Below are 22085 nucleotides of genomic sequence, written 5' to 3' on the forward strand. Positions count from 1 at the left end.
TATGGGGCTTGTAAGGTGGTAGTACAACAAGAACAGTTATTCACCCCTAATAATACTTATCAATGATGGTCTATTCAAACTGAACTAGACACTAAACCACATGTGCTAATAGTGTACAAACAACTAATAATTAAGTCTTTGTAATGCCAAATATGTTCCCTATTCTAAAGTTGGATCTTTGTTCACTATTAATTCACAAATAATTTGGCACTATTAACCCCCATGTATGTATACTGCCTCATACTAAAGGAGAAATCTGGTGTGATTCAATCCTTAGCTCTGCTGTTTGAGGTCAGTAGGGAAGAATAAGATGCTGTCCGTAAGGAAAAGAACAGAGAATTTGATACAACATACAGTAGACCAAATAGCAAACCCACAACTTATTCACACCGGAAGTCTTATTTATGTGACCCTTCACACTTAAAAAAATAGTTTTGAGTTTGAGACTTTTGAGTACTCAGGAGCCAAGAAAGTTAGCATACAAATATATCCAGGTTCGCCTTTCTCGCTATCTCGTATTCATTATATATTTTGTATTTGTGCTAACTTAGCTGTCTGCTTCTTGTGTAGCCTACTATGTGTTGTAATACAGTTAATAAGTGTGAATAGGAGGCAACTTTAGTTTAGGGAACACATGGGGGTTAATAGTGCCAAATGAATTGTGAATTAAATGTGAACAAAGACACAACTTTAGAATAGGGAACATATTTGGCATTACAAAGACTTAATTATTAGTTATTTGTACACTATTAGCACTGGTGGTTTAGTGTCTAGTTCCATTTGAATAGACCATCTTTGATAAGTACTATTCGGTGCGAATAACTGTTCTTGTGATACTACCACCTTACAAGCCCCATACTGAGCCATGCATATTTAGGTCATAATTCATATGCAGCAACTTATTTAATAACTATGAATAAGGGGTAATTAGGAGCTTACATAGGGGAAATTCTTAATTAAGGGTCTAGTAAGGGTAGAATAAGGTCTTGCTGAATAAGGTATTAATTAGTGACTTATAATGACTAACAAATGGCTAGTATGCTACTAATATACATGTTAGTAAGCAGCTAATTACTGGTGAATATGTGTGTGCTAATATAAAGTGTTACCAGAATAAATAATGAATAAATACTGTGTTGATGATATGGATGTATCCGTTCACTGCTGGCATGTCAGGAACAAGAATGGTCGCATTTCCTACCACAATCTCCTGGAGCGAGAGGAAAACATATGAAAATACCGAAACATGATGAAATGTTTATAATAAAAAGTATTTCTGATAGAGGGTAAACATAAATAGATAGCAAAACTGTGGGATTTGCGTAGTAACATCATCAGTGAAACTGATGTCACTGACGATGCTCCTAACTATGAATAAAAGGGCAAGTTAGTCACAATTTAATGTTTACATATTCAAAAACAGTTAATTTAGTAAGTGACACCCAAACTTTCAAATAAAGTTTAAAGACTATTATAATAGCATGATGAAGTTGTGAATTAAGTATGAAATTCTGTGTTGTTTGAAAAGGACACACAGTATATTCAGACCAAAAACCTCACTAGTTGATAGTGGTGGCTAGAGGCAGAAGCACAGTGTAACCAGAATGTTTTCGGACCCTTTCAAGTTTTCCACATTTTGTTACGCTTCAGACTCTTAAAATGGAATTCATTTCTTTCCCTCATCAATCTACACAAAATACCTAAATACTCCACAGAAAGCTGGTGTTAGGAGTGTTTTGCAAATTTATGAAAAAGAAATAAGACTGAAATATCTCATTTACATAAGTATTCAGTCCCTTTGTTATGACGCTTGCAGTTGACCTCTGGTGCACCCTACTGCTCTCTAGAACTTGATTGGAGTCCTGTGCCTAAATGAACTAATTGGACATTATTGGACAGGCACACATCATATAGGGTTTCACAGTTAATGGTGTATGTCAGAGTGAAAACCATGCGACTTGATGGGAGTTGTAAAAGCATCTCAAGGACCATTGATAGAAGTAGGATGCACCAGTGCTCGATTGCAAGCGTCATACCAAAGGGTTTGAATACTTATATAAATCGGATATTTCATTCTTTTGCTTTTTGCAAATTTACAAAACACTCCAAACACCTGCTTTTTTGGCACATTGAGGTATTGTGTGTAGATTGATAAAAAAAAAAAACTGAGAGCACTTTAAGACTCTTTCAATGCATTTAAAACTCCCTTCAGACTCTTTAAGTCTGAAATAAAATGTGGAAAAATTGAAAGGGACTGAAAACTTTCCAGTTACACTCATGTTAACCAGAATAAGAAAGTATAACTGAATAAAGCTTAACGTGTGGATGCTTCCACAAAGTTAACTACGTTTTTAAGTCATTATGCTAGGCTTTTAAGCTTTATCATTGAGTGTATTCCACCATAAAGATCTTCACTTGAAATCAATGAGTCTCTTCCTTGAATTCCTTGAGGGGTATAATCATTTCACAGTGAATGAAATATGATATTTGTTATAAAGTGTAAATATATACAGTGAACGCACTCCACTCATGTTTTTGATGTCCCATTTTGTGTTTGTCTGAAGAGTTGGTAGTTGCTTGTTGACATGCTGTTGTAAATCCTCATAGGAAAACACACCATCTAAAAAGTGTGCTCTGAAAAATGACAGATAACATATTGCCGTTTTTGTCCAATATGCTACCACCTAATGAAACATTTTGATATATATATTGTACATCTTACAATTCTGAAATTAGATAACTAAAATAAAAAAAAGATGACTGAAATATGACACACTATATGGGATACAGTCACTATAGTCAAATAAATTATACTTTTCACATTATTGTCATAGAATATTGCAGCTACATGTACTGTTCATCTAGATAGCTGAACTAGAGGCCATATACAAATCCGTACTTTAGAAGGTGTGGAAGTCTGTAATAGTCAAACCAAAAAGTCCCTTCAGCACTGCTTAAATTTTTGAAAGCACTTCTGGAGGGCACCAAAGCTGTGATATTTCCATCAAGATATAAATGGGATGTCTACAACAAATAAAAACAAACACTTAAATAATCCTACAAGACACTAAATAACATTTCAAATTGAAACAGAGCATTATATAAATGTAAGTCCACTTCTAATAAAGTTGTTTTTCCAAACCTGAATTAAACGATTGAAATTATAGAATTCAAAATTCCCATCCAGTTCCTGCATATACAAAGATGGAAAAGATTAGAACACATTTAATAGTTCCTTGAAACAGCAATCAGTGGAGTGTTTTGCAATTAAAACAAAAAATGCATATACTGTACCATCAGCATGCTACCAAAGCATGAGATCCCATCACCCTGGTAGTTTTCTGGGCAAACACAAGTACGTAATCCACTACCATTCTGCTTGCATGTTGCCTATAATGAAATACAATACATCAAAGATTCATTGCTGAATAGGCATAGTTAAATAATGTTCTGCTTAATACACACAATAATTTACAATAATGACTAAGGTGATGTTTTCTGAGGATTTGATATTGTATAATTTTGGCTTTCCTCGCTGCCTTCTTATCTTAAAGTTTTGAGCAAAGAGTATTTCGTGAGTGAAATTTGCATACCAGTTCATGGCAACCTCCATTGTTCTTTAGACAGGGATTTGCCATGATGCACAAAATTCCATCTCCCATGTATCCCTTCTTGCAGGAGCAATCATTCTGCAAAACAACACAAACCTGTGACACACTGCTTTTCCAATGAAAAGCTATCCATTTTCTGAGAATCACCTTTTACCCTTTCCAATGATATCTTGTGTCTACTCCACAGTTCTGTGCCTGTAAATTCAGGTATTCACAGAACAGGTGTTCAATTCCTTGTGCGGTACATAGGGGATTTCAAGTTTCAAGTTTATTGATATTTAAAGTGCAGTATCACCATAAGCGTGGTCTCAAAACACTGTACTCAGATGAGCTCATGAGCAACCACATGAGAGTAATATGTGGAGTTATGAGTAATGAGTTATGAGTAATACAATTAAAATGAAGAAGAATAAAACAATAAATAAAAGTTTCAGTAAAACAAATATAAAACAAACGTAAAACAAATAAAAACAAATGTAAAACAAATATAAAACAAGTGTAAAACCATCGTAAAAATAACCAATGTATGGGTTATAGGGTAGGCCATGGTGCTTTGAAAAGAGGGAAGGTTTTTAGTTTGCTTTTAAAAATATTGATCACTGATCACTGATTTTGCTGCATTGTCAATACAACGATATGAGTAGGTGATGGAATCAGAGGACTCAGAAACATGGAAATAAATATTAAAATATATAAATGATCTGAAACAGGCGTTGGTTCGACAGACATGTGATCAACATTTTCTCCCATGGAAAACACTAGATCAAGCATATTCCCGTGGTTGTGAGTTGGGGTCGTAACATGCTGGACAAAGTTGAGGCTAGTGACAAGGTCAAGGAAATCACAAGCTTTTACATCAGAGCTGTCATTGATATGGAAATTATAATCGGCAAGAAGGAGCACTTTCGTATACTTGATTATTACTATGGACAATAATTCAGAAAGTTCTGAAAGGAAAGCAGAGTTAGGCTTAGGAGGTCTGTATATTGACACAACAAGCATGTGTTGTTGGGCTTCGATAGTAAAGGCCAGGTATTCAAACGTCACAAATTCGCAAAAATTACGTTCAGGGCAGTGTCGCAACCACCGGGCTCAAGGTAGCCGTGACATTAAGGATGGGGACCACACTGTAGCTAAAGGTTTAAAATATAATATTTATTGAAAAATTAAAAAGGTAAAGTCAGTATATAGGAAAGTGTAAATGCAAAGTGTCTAGGGGTGATCAAACAAAGAGTGTAAAAACGCAAAGTCTATGTGCAAGCTGGCAACGGGTTGTGGCTCTCCCCAGAGGAGCAGCCATCGGGCACAGAGAGCAGGCCCAAGCGAAGAGCAGAGAGCAGAGCCAAGACCAGAGAGAACGCGTCCATTCATCCTGGTCGTTATATAGCACCACCCATTACCCATTACCCATAATAACACCAATGGGGTCCTTGCTCTGCAAATCAGGGAAACAGATTCAAGGGGCAGAGCCCACACAGGCATTAGACCAGAGGGCGCAACCCCAGGACTGACCAGCAGGGTCTTAAAGAGGAATAATGCAGGATTGGCGATTTCATCTCTGGTTTCGGTTTCGTCTTTCGTTTTCGCTCGTTTTATGCTTGCATTTCTCTGCAGAGCTTCCCCGACAGCTTTAGCGTGTATATTTATACATATATAGGCTATATATAAATATGTAAATTGCAAGTGTGGTTCTTCTTGTTTCTTTCGCGTCTCTGACTTCCAGATGTAAACAGCAGACGATCGTTTATCAGAAAGTTGCAAGGTTGTAATAGTGGAGAGGGACACTAGGGGCGGGAGGAAATGTGACTGTTTTCAATAAAACTGGTCAGTCAAGCAAAACAAAGATTTCTAAGCGATTAAATGACTATGAAAAAGTTGCATAGGGTCTCTTTAACATTCCCCCTCCCTTAAAGACAGAGACCAAGTGGGACTCTGTAAGGTACTACAAAACACCCAAGTCAACCATACCATGTTAACTGGCACAACTGTCCTGCGCCACCCAACACAGTTAAACCTCACATTTACGAAATATTTCTAAAATTCAGCATTTTATTTCAAAGCCTATTAAAATCCGCATTCTTATAGCACACTACTTCATGACTGGCATAATAAATTGGAAGGCATAACCATTTACCAACATTTGAATAGGCATAAGTACGGGATAATGGACGACACGCCGTGCGGTTATTCAAAGTTAATGCACGTTCTAGACGGTGATACGGCCCGACGCGAAGCGGATCAACTTTGAATAACCGCACGGCGTGAAGTCCATTATCCCGCTTATTCCACTGTTGCCACTTGCGTTGTGTTCGTTTCCTGTGCTAATTTAAATGTTTTAATCGCTAGAACGGTATTGTTTGTAGAACTACTTTTCCCCAGACACATTTCAACCAATTTCTCAAACTGCGGTTACTGGTTCTAAATGGATGGTCGCTATGGCCAAAAACCAGTCGTTAGTTCTAATCTCCCGTTGTCAAGCTGGCATATCCCAGGATTCTGATGAATGTTAACTTTGAAAGATTGCTATTTTTCTTAGCCTACTGCCACCTAACTAGCTAAATGACACCTCTGTCATATGCTAAACGTTACTATGATCTGAACGTCTGTATTTTACAGCTTGTATGTAACGTGACAGTGCATTAAACTTCACAACGAGTTTGGCGAATTAACATTCAAGTGTGATACGGCCAACAAATTGGAACTACTTCATAGCCGTGCGTGTATCTAAAGTTAATGCACACCCTTATAGAACGCAGGACAATGGGGAACTCAACCGAGCAGTGGAATAATTTTGATTTATACAACAATTGGTTTCTTTGTTTCTGATTGGCCGAGAGACGTTCCATGAGTTGAAATATCCCACGATAATCCACTCGGACTTTTCACAGCTAATAACAAATCACTCCGCGATACAATGTCAAGTTGTGAAGTGTAAAACGTTGCATCCAAGCTGAAATACAGACGCTCAGAACATAGAATATGACAGAGGTGGATATTAGCTAGTTGGATGGCATATAGGCTAAGTAAAATAGTGATGTTTCAAAGCTAAAAGCATGTCCTAACCAGACGCAATGCGAGCTAACGTTTATTAGGCTACATTGCTTGACAACGGGGGAGATAGAACTAACGACTGGCTTTTGGCCATAGCAACGTGCTTTTAGAACTAACGACTGGCCTTTGGCCATAGCAACCATCCATTTAGAACTAGTAACGGCAGTTTGTCCTGCAAGTAATAGAAATTTGTGGCGGAGAGAAGTAGTTCCACAAACGAGACAGTTTTAGCGATTTAAACGTTTACATTATAATGGGAAATTAGCGCAAAAAACAAGTGGTAGAATTGTTGTATAAAAGCAATATAGCACTCGTGGTCGTGGGTTGTTGCTGGATATTCCCACGGGTGTTGTTGCCTGCGCCACTCGGCCTCCGGCCTCGAGGCTACGGCCGAACAACACCCGTGGGAATATCCAGCAACAACCCACTCCCACTCGTGCTATATTGCTTAATTAACCCACAAACCCTATTTCACCGCAGTGTGCAAACCACCAAACACAACACTCATCCAGCCATAGGTCTTATGGACTGTTGTTATATGTCCAATCACACCAACCACCACCAAGTGAAAATGCCCCATCTCAATTTCCCCACCACCCCTCCCAAACCTCCACTCCTGCTCCACTGGTACCTTGGAAAGCATATTTAAGGAATAGATAACAGGAGAACAGGGAAGAAAAAGAACAGAGGAAATCAAGACAGAACATTACTCAGTGATCCACAGTGTTGGTCATCTTACTTTTAAAAAGTAATTAGTTACCGTTACAAATTACTTCTGCCAAAAAGTAATTGAGTTAGTAAAAGTAAAAGTGGCTGACAAACAGTATACGCTCAGTTCGCAAGGAACTTAGAGCTGCTGAAAGGAAATGGCATAAATCTGGAGATAGAAATGATCTTAGTAAATACCAGTCTATGCTTTCATCCACTGTCACACTTGCAAAAAGGACATACTATCAGAGTAAGATTGAGAACGCCACTGACAGCAGAAAACTTTTTTCTACGTTCAAGTCTCTTCTCAATCCTCCACCACCGCCATCAGCTACTTCACTGTCAGCAGATGACTTTGCAACATTTTTCACTGAGAAAGTTGCTAAGATAAGTGCTCAGTTTGATGACCCTGTAAGAAGGACTCTGCCTGGTGTCAACATGATGCCATCATTGGACTTTTTCTCTCCTCTTGATGAGGAAGCGGTCTCTCAACTGCTTCAGCGAAGCCGTCCAACAACATGCCCTTTGGATCCTGTCCCGTCTACTCTCCTGCAGTCTATAGCACCCGCTATTATACCGGCAGTCACACATGTATTTAATACTTCACTCAGTTCTGGAATAGTTCCTTCTTCTTTTAAACAGGCAAGAATTACACCTTTGCTGAAGAAAAGTACACTTAATTCAACTGATGTGAAGAACTACAGACCTGTCTCCCTTCTTCCTTTCTTGTCAAAGGTTTTGGAGAAAGTGGTCTTCAAGCAAATGTGTGACTTCCTCTATCAGAATAACCTACTAGACCCTATGCAGTCTGGTTTCAAGAGTGGTCATTCTACTGAAACTGCTCTTCTATCTGTGACTGAAGCATTGAGAGTAGCTAAGTCCTCTGCTCAGTCATCAGTGTTAATTCTGTTAGATTTATCTGCAGCCTTTGATACGGTTAACCATGACATTCTCCTTTCTACACTATATGAACTGGGAATTTCTGGGAAAGCTCTTGACTGGTTCAAATCTTACCTTAAAGGGCGTTCTTTCAGCGTGTCTTGGCAGGGACAGATATCTCAGAAGTCTCATGACCTCACTACAGGAGTCCCTCAAGGATCAGTATTAGGGCCCCTCCTTTTCTCTATTTACACCACTTCTTTAGGTGGGATTATTCGCTCTCATGGATTTGAATATCATTGCTATGCGGACGACACTCAACTTTTCCTATCCTTCCCACCTGAGGACTCTAGTGTTTCCCATCGGATCTCTGCATGCCTGAAGGATATTTCAATCTGGATGAAGGATCAGCACCTTCAGCTTAATCTTTCAAAAACTGAGCTCTTGGTGTTTCCAGCAAAAACAGCCATTCCCCAACAGATGAACATCCAGCTTGATTCATCCTCATTGACTCCAACTAGATCGGCACGTAACTTGGGTGTCATAATTGATGACCAACTTACTTTCTCTGAGCATGTTGCCTCAATTGCAAAGTCATGTCGGTATACCCTGTACAACATTAGGAAGATCAGACCTTATCTGACACAAGATTCCACTCAGCTTCTTGTACAGGCAATGGTTATCTCCAAGCTGGACTACTGCAATTCCCTGTTAGCTGGCCTACCTGCTTGCGTATTAAGACCACTACAGTTGATTCAGAATGCTGCAGCACGACTGGTCTTCAATCAGCCAAAGAGGACACATGTAACCCCTCTCCTAGTTACTCTCCACTGGCTCCCTATAGTAGCCAGAATTAAATTTAAATCTCTCACTCTGGCCTATAGGACACTGACTGGATCTGCTCCTGGCTACTTCAGTTCTTTGATCAAGATGTACATTCCCAACCGCCCATTGCGATCTTCTGAGGAGCGTCTGTTATGTCGACAAACCATTCATGCTAGGTCAAACTGTAGATCCTATTCTTCAGTGGTTCCGTGTTGGTGGAATGAGTTGCCCAGTGCTCTCCGTTCCAGCAACAGTTTTGGATCTTTCAAGAGGGGTCTTAAGGCATATTTGTTTAATATGCACTTAGTCTTTTGAGCGTTTGTTATGTGTTATGGTTTGTATAATAGTATTGTTTTGTTATAATTTGTCCATTGTTTGAATTTGACATTTATTCTGCTATTGTCCTTAAATTTAGCCTTACCATGCTATAGACCGGTTTCAGCCCCCTAACAACCGTCGTCAAGAACGAACTCAGAGGACAAGCGAACTCAGAGCCGCACGGACACGCACGGACAGCACAAAGCAAGCGTGCTGAACTTAGTTGATGAAACTTATCATCGACCGATCATACGGGTCTAGTGACCACTTTTTATCAGGTAGGCTAAAGTAGACACTATTCTAGGCTATAACTAATGGCTAATAGTGTTCTCATTTTAATCTAAACCAGTCCGATATGCTCTACTGGGACGGGGAGCACTGTGCACACCGGACCCCACCCCCCTTCTAATTTTTTTTTTTTTTCAAAACCCAGACTTGCATGCACGACCATCATAGCACCCACACTCATAAAGCGGTCAACCAAACAGCTGAGTGTGTAGGCCAGCAGACACGACCAATTCAAAATAATGTGACACGACATAAACAAGCAATCATGCCACAGCGGGCTATTGTAAAGTCCTCCTTATCTTACCTTAAACCTGAAGCGTCTGTGTTAGCACTTGTGGTGGATGCGCTAGCATCATTGCTATCAGCCTCAGTATCTGCCCGAACATTAATCCAGAAATCGTAGGCTTATTTGCGATTTTTTGTATTATCTACCTTACGTTTCGTTTGTGTTCTTTGTTTGTGTGTGGCCACCAGATTTGTATTTGGTATTGTATTATTTGATGAGGATTCATTAATAGACCACTGAGGCCAATTTCTCATGACCAACACTTTTCTAGATGTCATCACGAACTCATGTTTACACTCTAATATACAAGACTCAGGTCCGAACTAATGAGGACGCCACCAACAGGCAAGGAGTGTTTATTACAACTAACTACAATTTAGGCCCACATCTCTTCTTACAGTAATATAGAGTTCTATCCTATCACTTAGGTTAGGTCCTATGTTCACTGACTTTGCAAAACGTATCATTTCTTGTAGCCTACTAAATAAAACATTCTTACTTCCTTGTTTTAACCTTACAGATACAGTACATGTGACTTTGCAATATTTCTTTTTTTTCTATCACCTCAAACTCTCAACTTGAACAATGCTTTACAGTCACAGAAGTTACATAAACTTTGTTTTTTTCCACAATAAACTCAAGTTCATAACGTGCACTTACAGCAGAATCAGCACAAATTGGGACGTATAACATTTGAATACCTCAAAGGGCACCTGATTGATGTTTGTATGATGAGTTTGGGCCCTGGCTAGTGGATGTGTGGCTCGTTCCAAGAAAATTTTAAAGCAGTCAATGATCACACCACACAGTTTGGAGAGTGTTTTCGAAAGTCCATTGGCATTGTTTTCATGAAATCATCTCTCTCTGCCCACATGATCAAGGGTTTGAGGCAAGCACATGACATGTAAAACATGATTAAAAGTTCTTGATACAGTTGCTTTACTGATCCCTCTCAAATCTATAGGCTAAGTCTTTTCCATAAAGATGAAGTTTAATTTGCATGATAGTGAGAATACGTTTTTGGAATGCATGCAAAGCTGATGAAGACGGAACTCTTGTTTCAAGGTGCCCTTTGAGGTATTCATACAGGGAAAACGGTAACTGCCAGTTGGGAAGGCCAGTGAAGTGAAGAGTTTTCTCATAATTTCCAATAAATCCAGCTATGTTCAGTTTTTACTCAGTTCCTCATGCAACCCATTCACTTCGTTTTGTATCTGTTCACAATGTTTCATTGTCATTTCAGTCTGACAAGAAACCCCTGTAACAGCAACATCTCCCGTACAGACATTCACACGAGTGTGCATCTCCAATAGCAAAGCACTTTCACTCCTGACCCGTTTGTCGACTCTTTGCTGCAGTCTACGGTGTCTTTCTATGCTATCTTTCTGTACACCACAAATGTTATACGTCCCAATTTGTGCTGATTCTGCTGTAAGTGCACGTTATGAACTTGAGTTTATTGTGGAAAAAAACGTTGCAACTTCTGTGACAGTAAAGCATTGTTTAAGTTGTGAATTTGAGGTGATAGAAAAAAAAGAAATATTGCAAAGTCACATGTATTTGTAAGGTTAAAAACAAGGAAGTAAGAATGTTTTATTTAGTAGGCTACAAGAAATTATACGTTTTGCAAAGTCAGTGAACATAGGACCTAACCTAAGTGATAGGATAGAACTCTATCTTACTGTAAGAAGAGATGTAGGCCTAAATTGTAGTTAGTTGTAATAAACACTCCTTGCCTGTTGGTGGCGTCCTCATTAGTTCGGACCTGAGTCTTGTATACACTAATCCAGCGAAACACGGAAGTAACACAAAACCGCCATTACTGCGTGCCTGGCTGCTAAGAAATTAGCTCGTTGGTTCCATAGGCGGCTGTTGCAGAAGTTAGCTGTCATTAATACACGTCTTAATACCTTATGGTGTTAATAAATTACCTTCATTGGTAAGTTTTGGTACAGTCTGACATCATTGATCCAATGTTCCCTTTCACCTGACATTTTCATTCATTAGCAGTCCTCTCGTTAGACATTCTCTGACAGGATGCTTTCATTGAAAAGCACAGACAAGTGTCACTCGTCACACTCGCAGGCACGCAGTAATGGCGATATTCAAGATGGCAGCGCCCATAAAGTTCGCGCTGGATTAGTGTATATTAGAGTGTAAACATGAGTTCGTGATGACATCTAGAAAAGTGTTGGTCATGAGAAATTGGCCTCAGTGGTCTATTAATGAATCCTCATCAAATAATACAATACCAAATACAAATCTGGTGGCCACACACAAACAAAGAACACAAACGAAACGTAAGGTAGATAATACAAAAAATCGCAAATAAGCCTACGATTTCTGGATTAATGTTCGGGCAGATACTGAGGCTGATAGCAATGATGCTAGCGCATCCACCACAAGTGCTAACACAGGCTTCAGGTTTAAGGTAAGATAAGGAGGACTTTACAATAGCCCGCTGTGGCATGATTGCTTGTTTATGTCGTCTCACATTATTTTGAATTGGTCTTTTCTGCTGGCCTACACACTCAGCTGTTTGGTTGACCGCTTTGTGAGTGTGGGTGCTATGATGGTCGTGCATGCAAGTCTGGGTTTTTTTTTTTTTTTTTTTTAGAAGGGGGGTGGGGTCCGGTGTGCAGTGCTCCTCGTCCCAGTAGAGCATAGGATCGGACTGGTTTAGATTAAAATGAGAACACTATTAGCCATTAGTTATAGCCTAGAATAGTGTTTACTTTAGCCTACCTGATAAAAAGTGGTCACTAGACCCGTATGATCAGTCGATGAGTTTCATCAACTAAGTTCAGCACGCTTGCTTTGTGCTGTCCTGCCGCACGGACCGTGCGTGACCGTGCGGCTCTGAGTTCGCTTGTCCTCTGAGTTCGTTCTTGACGACGGTTGGTAGGGGGCTGAAACCGGTCTATAGTTATTGTTATTATATAATTAACTGAGTGACTTATTTGATTGCTATTCTCATTTCTTTGTTTTATTTCTCATTAGGTTAGTGCTTAATTGATTGTTTTATTGATAATATTGCTATTCTCCCTTTTTGTAATTGTTCACTGTTATTTAATTTGTATTGTTATTTATTTGTATGTCGCTTTGGACAAAGGCGTCTGCTAAATAACCATAACCATAACCATAACCATAACCATAAAAGTAATTAGTTACTCAGCAAAGTAACTGACGTGAATTTTTATGTTCTATAACGCTATTACATTCTATAACATCTTTAACGTCAAACATATTTATTATAGCCTAACTGATTGAAGAATAAAAACAATTATTCGGTACAACTAGTGGGTGGAAGTCAGAACGTGCGCATGGCATCCGCCCACCCAGCCCAGGCCCGGGGTGGCTATCGGGAGATGCGGGAGGATTCCCGGTGGGCCGTTAACGTTTTGGGCCGGTCTGATTATTGTGAGTTTAAATATATTGTTTCTGACGATTTGCTGCGCTCTTGCGGCACTTCAGCAGCCAGGGCTGTGCGTTCGCGGCCCCTTACTCGCAGTTTCCCAAATATTAACAAAGTAGCACTCACAAAACTGTTTGGAAGTCGCAACCAAGTCTATATTTGCAATCTACAGGAGTAAATGAACAACCCCTTCTCCAGTTGAACGGCCCTGACGAAATGTAGGCTATGCAGCAGAGACATGTAATAGGCTAATAATTAATTATACTGTAAGGTAACCCCCGATATCAAAAGCCCTCAAAAATAAAATAGGCCATCTTTAAAATGTACAGGGTCCACCTTTGAAGATAACGTTCAGTTTCAGTGAAGTATAGCCCTGTGAGAAACTATAGAAATCCGACAGACAGAGAAAGTGCACATTTACTTGTCATTATGCCTATAAGCTATCGTGGCAAGTTCGCTACATATGTGCAAATGAAATGGCTTGGATTTGGTGAGAAGCCTAGCCTATTCAAGTCTTTTTTCCCCTCCTGACGTTGGAAGTGGGCCTATAATGAAATTATTTCCAGATTCCACTCTGATGTACAGTATCTTGGTAGCTATGCCTAGTCTGTCAAGGGTGATTAGGCTAATATACATTTATTTATTAGCTCAGGGGAGGGTATTCCATCCTATATGATCCTATCCAGTGAACGCGCTTCATTCAGCCAAATTGTAGTAACGCAACGCTTCAAATTCTCAGTAACGATAACGGCGTTCCAACGATGAGAAAAGTAATTAATTCGATTACTTCGTTACTGACAAATTAACGCCGTTAGTAACGCCGTTATACTTAAACGCTGTTACTTCCAACACTGGTGATCCAGGAGTTAAACAATGCTGGCGTTCACAAAACTTCTTTGAGAAGCAACAAAGCGGACGCTGCATGTTACCATCAGCCTGCTGCAGCACTGCCCCAGCACCCATCTGAAGTTGGAATGGCCTGTCCAGCCAGGGCTGCCGGCACAGGTGCATTGCTGAGGAGTGATTTAATGACAAAAAATGGTTTCCATTTAACAGCCCAACCCAATCTTACCCCCCCCTTCCAGGAGGTTTGTGAGCAGACAAACCAAAGGTACCTCAGCACCCAAAACCTTACATTTATCTGGCCCCACGCGATTGAAATGCTGGCGAAACAGCAAAGCCTCACCACCATGTTTGATGAGATCCGTGCACCTCAGCGTGTCTAACAGAACAGAGAGAGTCAAAATCAGAGCCTTGAGAGCCTCAACTTGATCTATTGGAAGATGGTCTGTCAAGGTATCCAAGTTAACCAACACTGCAGACTTATCAAGCCTTGGCTGCGGCACAGTCATCAGGGCCACACTCCCCAACCCCTGCTGCCACCAAAGGTTGACGAGGGCCCCGTGTCAATGACAGGCAACACCTCCCCACCTCCTTGAGCAGGACTAGGGTTTTGCCAATAGTAAGGCCTTAGCAAATTAATGTGGCACAATTGGTTTGACCTATTCCAATCAGGGGTATCTAACAGGTAGTCATAGTCAGACACTCGCCAAGCAACAGAGTAGGTACAGTTCAGTACACTCACTTGAGCCTTAACCTCCTCTAACCAGTCCTTTAACAGAAACAAAGGACTACAGACTTCATTCGGTGCTGCCACAACCTCCTCACAGGAAGGAGTAGGTTGTGACCAAGGCAAATTCAAACTAGCACAATCTTCAGACTCTAGTCCCTGTTCCCCTCCCTGGGTGCAACTAGCATAAGTCACTGCACAGGAGGTGAGCACTTCAGGAAAATCATCAGAGCATGAATTAGACTCAACAGGCAAAACAGATGTTGTATTTCCTATAGGAGGCGGTAAGCGCTCAGGCCACACACGCCCACCTACCAAGTTATTACCTATGATCACATCGACGCCCTCTATAGGTAGAGATGGGCGTACAGCCAAAACCACTTCTCCGCTTACAAGTTCTGACTCCAAAACCAGCCGATGTAACGGAACAGAAATTGTATACATTCCGATACCCCGGATAAGGACACATGTCCCCGTGTCAGACACCTGTGAGAGAGGCAAAAGAGATTGCAAAATGAATGATTCAGATGCTCCCGTATCACGTAGAATTCGCACTGGCACTTTCTGGTCACTACCAAAAGCGGTTAGATAGTATAACCAAAGATCATAGAGCGCTATGATCTTTGGTATAACCGCAATACCACCCCCTCTCTTTTCCTGTCTTACAGAGAAAAAGAAATTGTAGTCTGGGGGCGAAGCTTCTATGAGGACTGTCTGGGCAGTAGTGGTAAGCCAGCATTCAGTGAGGATGAAAAAGTTATGCTGAGCAATAAGATAATTTATATAAACTGTTTTGCTGGACAGCGATCTAATGTTCAGAAGTGCAAACTTTAGAGCTTCGGTGGGCACTGAGCTGGGACAAGAGGGGACGGAGGTGAGCGCTGCTGTTGACTGGTTTGACATCTCCTCTCGATGGCAGCAACAATGACGCAGGCTGCTGGTCCAGTGAGCGAAGCATTCTTGGTCTATTTGGTCTGAGCGCAGGCCAGGGACACCTGTCACTTATTCTGACAGCAATGGGAAACAAGCCTAGCGGCCGTGTTTGAACTTTGGGGGTTTGTGGTGTCGGAGGGGAAAGGGAGAGGTTTGGCTGAAATGCTGAGGTATGACATGGGCCTAGTCAGTCTGATAGCGATGGCGAGCTGAAACTGATGCAATTTGTGATATTTTGAATCAGTTATTTTGTTTTCCCAGCTCTATTTGGGTGTAGACCATCGGCCCTGTACGTAATGGCTACTCCCTCCCCGGCCCTCCCGTGCAATAGACCTCTGAAGTTCGCCTACAAAAAGGAGCCAAAGATGCCATCTTTACCCATAATTGAAGCTAACTAGCTATGGCAAGTTGTATTGTAAGTTAGCTCTGGGATAGCAAAGATCAAAGTGTGCTGTCTTGACATTCTGAAGATCACAGTATCCACTCTAAGGCAAAGGACAAAACTATGTAGAGCTCAACATCTGCATGATTTCTTCGTCCCCGTGAGAGAAATCCTCATGTTATTTTCCCATTTAAAAAATCTCAAGATACCGGATCTCCTTATTTGGGCAAAGATGGTAGCTTTTTTGTAGGCGAACTTCAGAGGTCTATTGAAACTCTCCTAAACACACATCAGTGATTGGCTGGAACACTTTTTTTTATTGTTCAGGTTGGACCAAGTTGTTTTTGTTGCAATTTTTGGAACCTGGGATATCCAGGTTTAGGGTGTGTCCAGTCCACATTCATGGTGTTTTTGTTTTCAAATGTCAAAGTGGCAAAAATGGCAAGTTGCAACCGTACCATGGGCGCAGTGATATCTGAAAATAGTCCCCATAGGCAACAAGCAGGAAGTAGTGCGTGATATCACTTGCCTTGATTATTACGCCAGATGAGAGTGTATAGTTCCGTGTCAAATCAGCCTAGAAAAACGGCAGGTTTCATTTTCAGTTGGTCTTATTGCACTTTCTAACTTGAAAAGAGACACGTTTTAAATGGGAAAATTACCAGAAATCTTAGTCACTTGTAAGCATGATGATAGCAGGCGAGAAGCTAACGGTTTAATCCGATTCAATGATCTATGCTAGGCTGAAGCTAAAAGTTGTATCGTCAGACTCAAAGAATGGCTGGATGAACGGGAAAAAGGTAAATATCGATTGTTTTGCTCGAGGGGAGGTGGGAAATGAGCTTATTTCCAAAAATGGCGGAATATCCCTTTAAACAATCTAGTTGACAGGAGCGCGCTACGATTCCAGTACAACTCCCATGATTTCTGTACCGACTTTGGATATTTAGTCGCCGACTGTAAAAACATGCCATTATCGTACAATGTAAGTCGGCCTTAACCTGCCTTGATCCACCATATGACCCCGCAGGCATGAACTAGGCTAACTGATGTGTATCTCCCCGCATTACTAAACAGTGTAGCCTACTATGTGCGCTGCGCACACATTGACAAGCTGAAGAATAGGGTACATAACAGTAGATATTAGCTTCCCAAGCACAAACGGGTCCAATGTCCCTGCTAGCTTAACAGCGCACTTTATTGACTCAAACTTTGAAAGACGGGGTCGCATTCTGTGAAGACTTTGGTGGCATTTAGCGGCATGTTTCAGTCATGGGGGATTCCAAGAGAAAAAAGCCATGCAATTTTTTGCTTACAGTAGCTTACATTGTTTTTTTATTTTTTATTTGGAACAGAGAAAAAGCCATAGTTTTGCACTTTGTGGCAGTAGCCAGTTTGGTGTAACAGGTTTTACATTTAATGTAGTCAGTGTAAGAGGCTATTCGGTTGTTAAGTCCGACGTCACGGACCCAGCAGCTATTTTGTGAAAAGACGTTTATTAGCGCAGCCAGACAGGTTTTGCTACTTGTAAACTTTGTCATCACCACCTTCGTTTTAGCCGTTTTAAAACAAAATTGCTAAACTTTAACAAAGTAATCACTGTAGCTATGCAGCCAGATGATATATGAATGGGTAATGTCCAGGCTTCCGCGAAAAATATAGATTTGATTAGGTTGAGGCAACAAGTCCGTATAAGATGACATTTTTTTTAAAGGCTAGTCAGAATAGCGGAAAATATTAGTTTATTTTACTGTCTATGGAGAATAACATGTGAGTTTGAAAGCCGTTATTATCCCATTATTACATCATCACTTAATAACCGAATAGGCTACTTTACAGTAGTCAATGTGTAATTTGATCCCATCCCGTTTAGGTGATCCAATGTGTGTTGGTCTGCCTGACCCTCTCCTTGTATGGAATAATTGGTAACACTTTATAATAACTACACACAATTCATCATTTATTAAGCATTTAATACCTATTAGTTAATGGTTTGTTAATCATTAGTAATTTATTGTTCATACATAATTCATCATCAGTAAAGCATTTGTTCACAAAGTTATGAATGGTTTGTTCATAGTCAGGGATGGGCAGTATTTCTAATACATGTATTTGAAATACGTATTTCAAATACAAAATACTATTTTGTAATTTGTATTTTATTGAGATGATGAAAATGCCTTTGTATTTTGTATCAAAATACTTCGCCGTTGTGTATTTTTGTATTTTCAAAATACTGTAAAATACTTTCTGTGAGACGATGTGATGACATCTATCTAACTATCAATATACACTATATAGCCAAAAGTATTGGGTCACTTGCCTTGACTCACATGACCTCCCATTCTTAATCCATTGGGTTTAATATGGTCAGTCCACTCTTTACCGCTATAACAGCTTCAACTCCTCTGGGAAGGTTTAGGAGAGTTTATGGGATTTTTTGGCCATTCTTCAAGAACCGCATTTGTGAGGAGTCACACACTGATGTTGGTCGAGGAGACTGGCTCTCAGTCTGCGCTTTAATTCAGCCCAAATGTGTTCTATTGGGTTGATGTACTGCACTCTATGCAGGCCAGTCAAGTTCATCCACACCAAACTCTGTCTTTACGGACCTTGCGTTGTGCACTGGTGCACAGTCATGTTGGAACAGGAAGGGGCCATCCCCAAACTGTCTCAAAAACTGACTGTTAGACTGTTTTCAGAGAATTCAGACATCCTTTCACTGGAACTAAGGGGCTAAGCCCAGCTATTCCAACATGACTGTGCACCAATATAGTGTGGTGTAACGGATGCCAGCTTGCTTAGCTGTACGTGTGGAAGGAACATTGGTAAAACTCACTCCCCGACGCCTCAAAAGTGCTGCTGGTATGAAAGATATAGCCTTAGCATGCTCGAGTCCTGATCCAAAGTGCTGCTGTTTTGCGGGTTCGAGTCTGGGCGTGTGCAGGTCTGAACAGCAGTGGTTCAACACAATGCAGGTTACAGTAGCACCAAGTCTCTGTCTCTGTTTGTGGCACCTTCGCATAGTCAAGCCCCTGTGATGCCACTTTAGGCATATTGCACTCACAACACAATTTCAATACCATCATCAGGCCAGGCCCAATAGGTGTCGTCTGAATGCAACACTGTTTGAGAAGTTAGTTGTGCTTAAAGGCATCAACTGAGGAGACACCACTAGCTCACACAAGGACAGCACAAAGACTTGAGTTCACAAGCTTATATCGCAACACTTGAGTTTGCAATTTTCCTTTCTTTTTTCTGTTTTATAGTATAGTTTCTAAAAGCCTATAGTAAAGGCTTTTAGAAATAAGTATTTTGTAGTATTTTGAAAATACAAAAATACAGTATTTTATTTTGATAAATTTTTTGGCTGCTGTATTTTGTATCTTATTTTGATACATTTTTTGGCTGCTGTATTTTGTATCTTATTTTGATACATTTTAAAGGTGGGTATTTGGTATTTTATTTGGAAATACATTTTGATGTATTTGTGCCCATCCCTGTTCATAGTAAATAAAACACATGTTTGTAAATACATGGTTTATACCTTATAAATAATGAAACAACCATTTATAAATGAAATCATCTCCCTATTATGAACCAGTTACAAACTATTAGTAAATGCTTTGATCATCATTTGTTAAGTATTACTCCTATGTTAATTCTCATACTGTAATTCATGATTTACTCAAGAGTTACAAGTGGTTAGTTAATGATTTTTGTGAGCTCATCTAAAGTGAGGACTGTATATGCATTGCTACATATTTACAAATGAGTTATAAAGGTTACAGTTGCATTTATTCATTTAGCAGACACTTTCATCCAAAGAGACTTACGCTATCAATGAAATTAAAGAGCAAAGCCACAATGGTGGCACCCGGGAATTGAACCCCCAATCCTTAGGCTTACAGCATGCTAGCCCAATGCCTTAACCACTACACTACCCCTGCCCATGGATGTCGTGGCTATAAATGTAAAAATATAAAACAGACGCGCGGGTTTGCTATGAACAAACATTTATAATTGTGTATAGGATTTACAGATGAGAGTTAATTTAGGAATTCTGCTTCAAAATTAAGAACACAGCATTTAATAACATGCTTAACAGTGTGTAGTAGAAGACACTCTTGCATAGTTTTATGTGTTTTTAACTGAGCGGATGTTATGTTCTTCACTTCACAACAAACAATCAATAAATACCAGAGTAAAGTGACAATGTTTTTACTTGGTTAACTTCACTTCAGTATACGTCAGTCAATTATTTACTTGTATGCTTTAACTCTCTAACTATTGTATCAATGCGCTGCTTAGTGCTACATCAAATGTAGTCATACGCATAACAGGAAAGTAGTCCTTTGAAAACAAGTAAAAGTAGATCCCATCTATTTTCAGAATAGTAGCAGAGGTAGTGTAGTGGTTAAGGAGCAGGGCTAGCATTCTGATGCCTGTTCAGTTGGGGGTTCGAATCCCACCTTCTGCGGTTGTGTTTAATTTAATTGACATGTGTATGTCGCTCTGGATAAAATTGTCAGCTTAATGAATGAATGTGAATGTAGTACAACTTATTTGCAAATGTGTAGCAAGGCATAACAAGTCCTCACTTTAGATGAGCTCACAAAAATCATTAACTAACCACTTGTAACTCCTGAGTTAATCATGAATTATAGTATTAGGAAGTGGTTTATAAAACATGTATTCACATCCTTACTAATCATTAGTGCATATGTAACAACTGCTAAATAATTAATAGTATTTCATTAACAAAATGTTATTGCATGTTATATGAAGTATTAGCAACAATTTAAACATATTTTAGAAATAGGAGAATTCACTATGAACAAACCAATCATAACTTCGTGAACAAATGCTTAAGTGATTATAAATTATGCATGAACAATTAATTACTAATGATGAACAAACCATTAACTAATAGTTAACAAATGCTTAATAGATGATGAATTGTGTGTAGTTATTATAAAGTGTTACCGAATAATTTTATGTCACTCTGCCTATTTGGAAAAAATGGCCAAAGCTATTTCATTTTCTAAATAAAAAGAGATAAATGGTGGTTCTTCAACATCTTGACTAGCCTATACTGTTTTTTATGCCACTTACATTAATTCATAGTTAATTTAATTTCTACAAATGATGCAAACTCTGCTACAGTAGATTATTGTTAAAAGAATCACATTCCCCTGCCATTCTGTGATCGGCAGTGATCGGCAATCGGCAGATCATGATTTTGGTGATCAGTAATCTGTGATCGGCCCCAAAAATGCTGATCGGAGCATCTCTACATCTATCTCTAGTTGATAGTTCCGATATTCTAACTCTAATTTCAAGTGGTAGTTGTTCATTTTGATTTGATTGTTTGACACTTGTCTCATGCGTACTCTAGGGGCTATCAGAGAATTATTGGTACATTATAATGGATTTGGCAAATCATGTGGGCTACAACAGCATGGGCAATCTTGTTTGCTTTGGCATCACCCAATATGTTGATATTTTAACCATTTGATCTTGTTGCTCTGGTATTACACCTTGCAGTTTCAGTACTGCTGGACTAACCATCTCAGATCACAAAGTTGTGCTATTTTACAATTACTTGCCTATCATGCAACAAAAAATCAGCAACTGATTTGTCATATCTCAATATCAAAAAGGTTTAGCCAGAGGAACTCAATTATCCTGACCCTACTTCTAATGCTTCATTGGTGGATCATGGTTGGCTAATACAACAACTGCATGATTGATTGCACTTACTGTAGCAAGCGTGCTTCTTGAAGACACATTATTTAATTTGTCCACATGTAAGGCCC

At 39.7% G+C, this 22085-nt stretch overlaps 1 protein-coding gene across 3 annotated transcripts in view; it reads right to left on the bottom strand.

Moving 5' to 3' along the window:
• Positions 1 to 22085, bottom strand: part of stab1 (stabilin 1) — a 167453-nt gene that overhangs the window by 113964 nt on the left and 31404 nt on the right. For all 3 annotated transcript variants that reach the window (XM_062544711.1, XM_062544710.1, XM_062544712.1), the window contains 6 exons: positions 3594 to 3689; positions 3295 to 3390; positions 3143 to 3190; positions 2900 to 3024; positions 2523 to 2634; positions 1133 to 1210 (listed from right to left, as the gene is read on the bottom strand). In XM_062544711.1, the coding sequence (XP_062400695.1) occupies positions 1133 to 1210; positions 2523 to 2634; positions 2900 to 3024; positions 3143 to 3190; positions 3295 to 3390; positions 3594 to 3689 (555 nt within the window). The remainder of the gene's footprint in view (positions 1 to 1132; positions 1211 to 2522; positions 2635 to 2899; positions 3025 to 3142; positions 3191 to 3294; positions 3391 to 3593; positions 3690 to 22085) is intronic.

Source organism: Sardina pilchardus, chromosome 9, assembly GCF_963854185.1.
Source record: "Sardina pilchardus chromosome 9, fSarPil1.1, whole genome shotgun sequence".
Classification (NCBI taxonomy): domain Eukaryota; kingdom Metazoa; phylum Chordata; class Actinopteri; order Clupeiformes; family Clupeidae; genus Sardina; species Sardina pilchardus.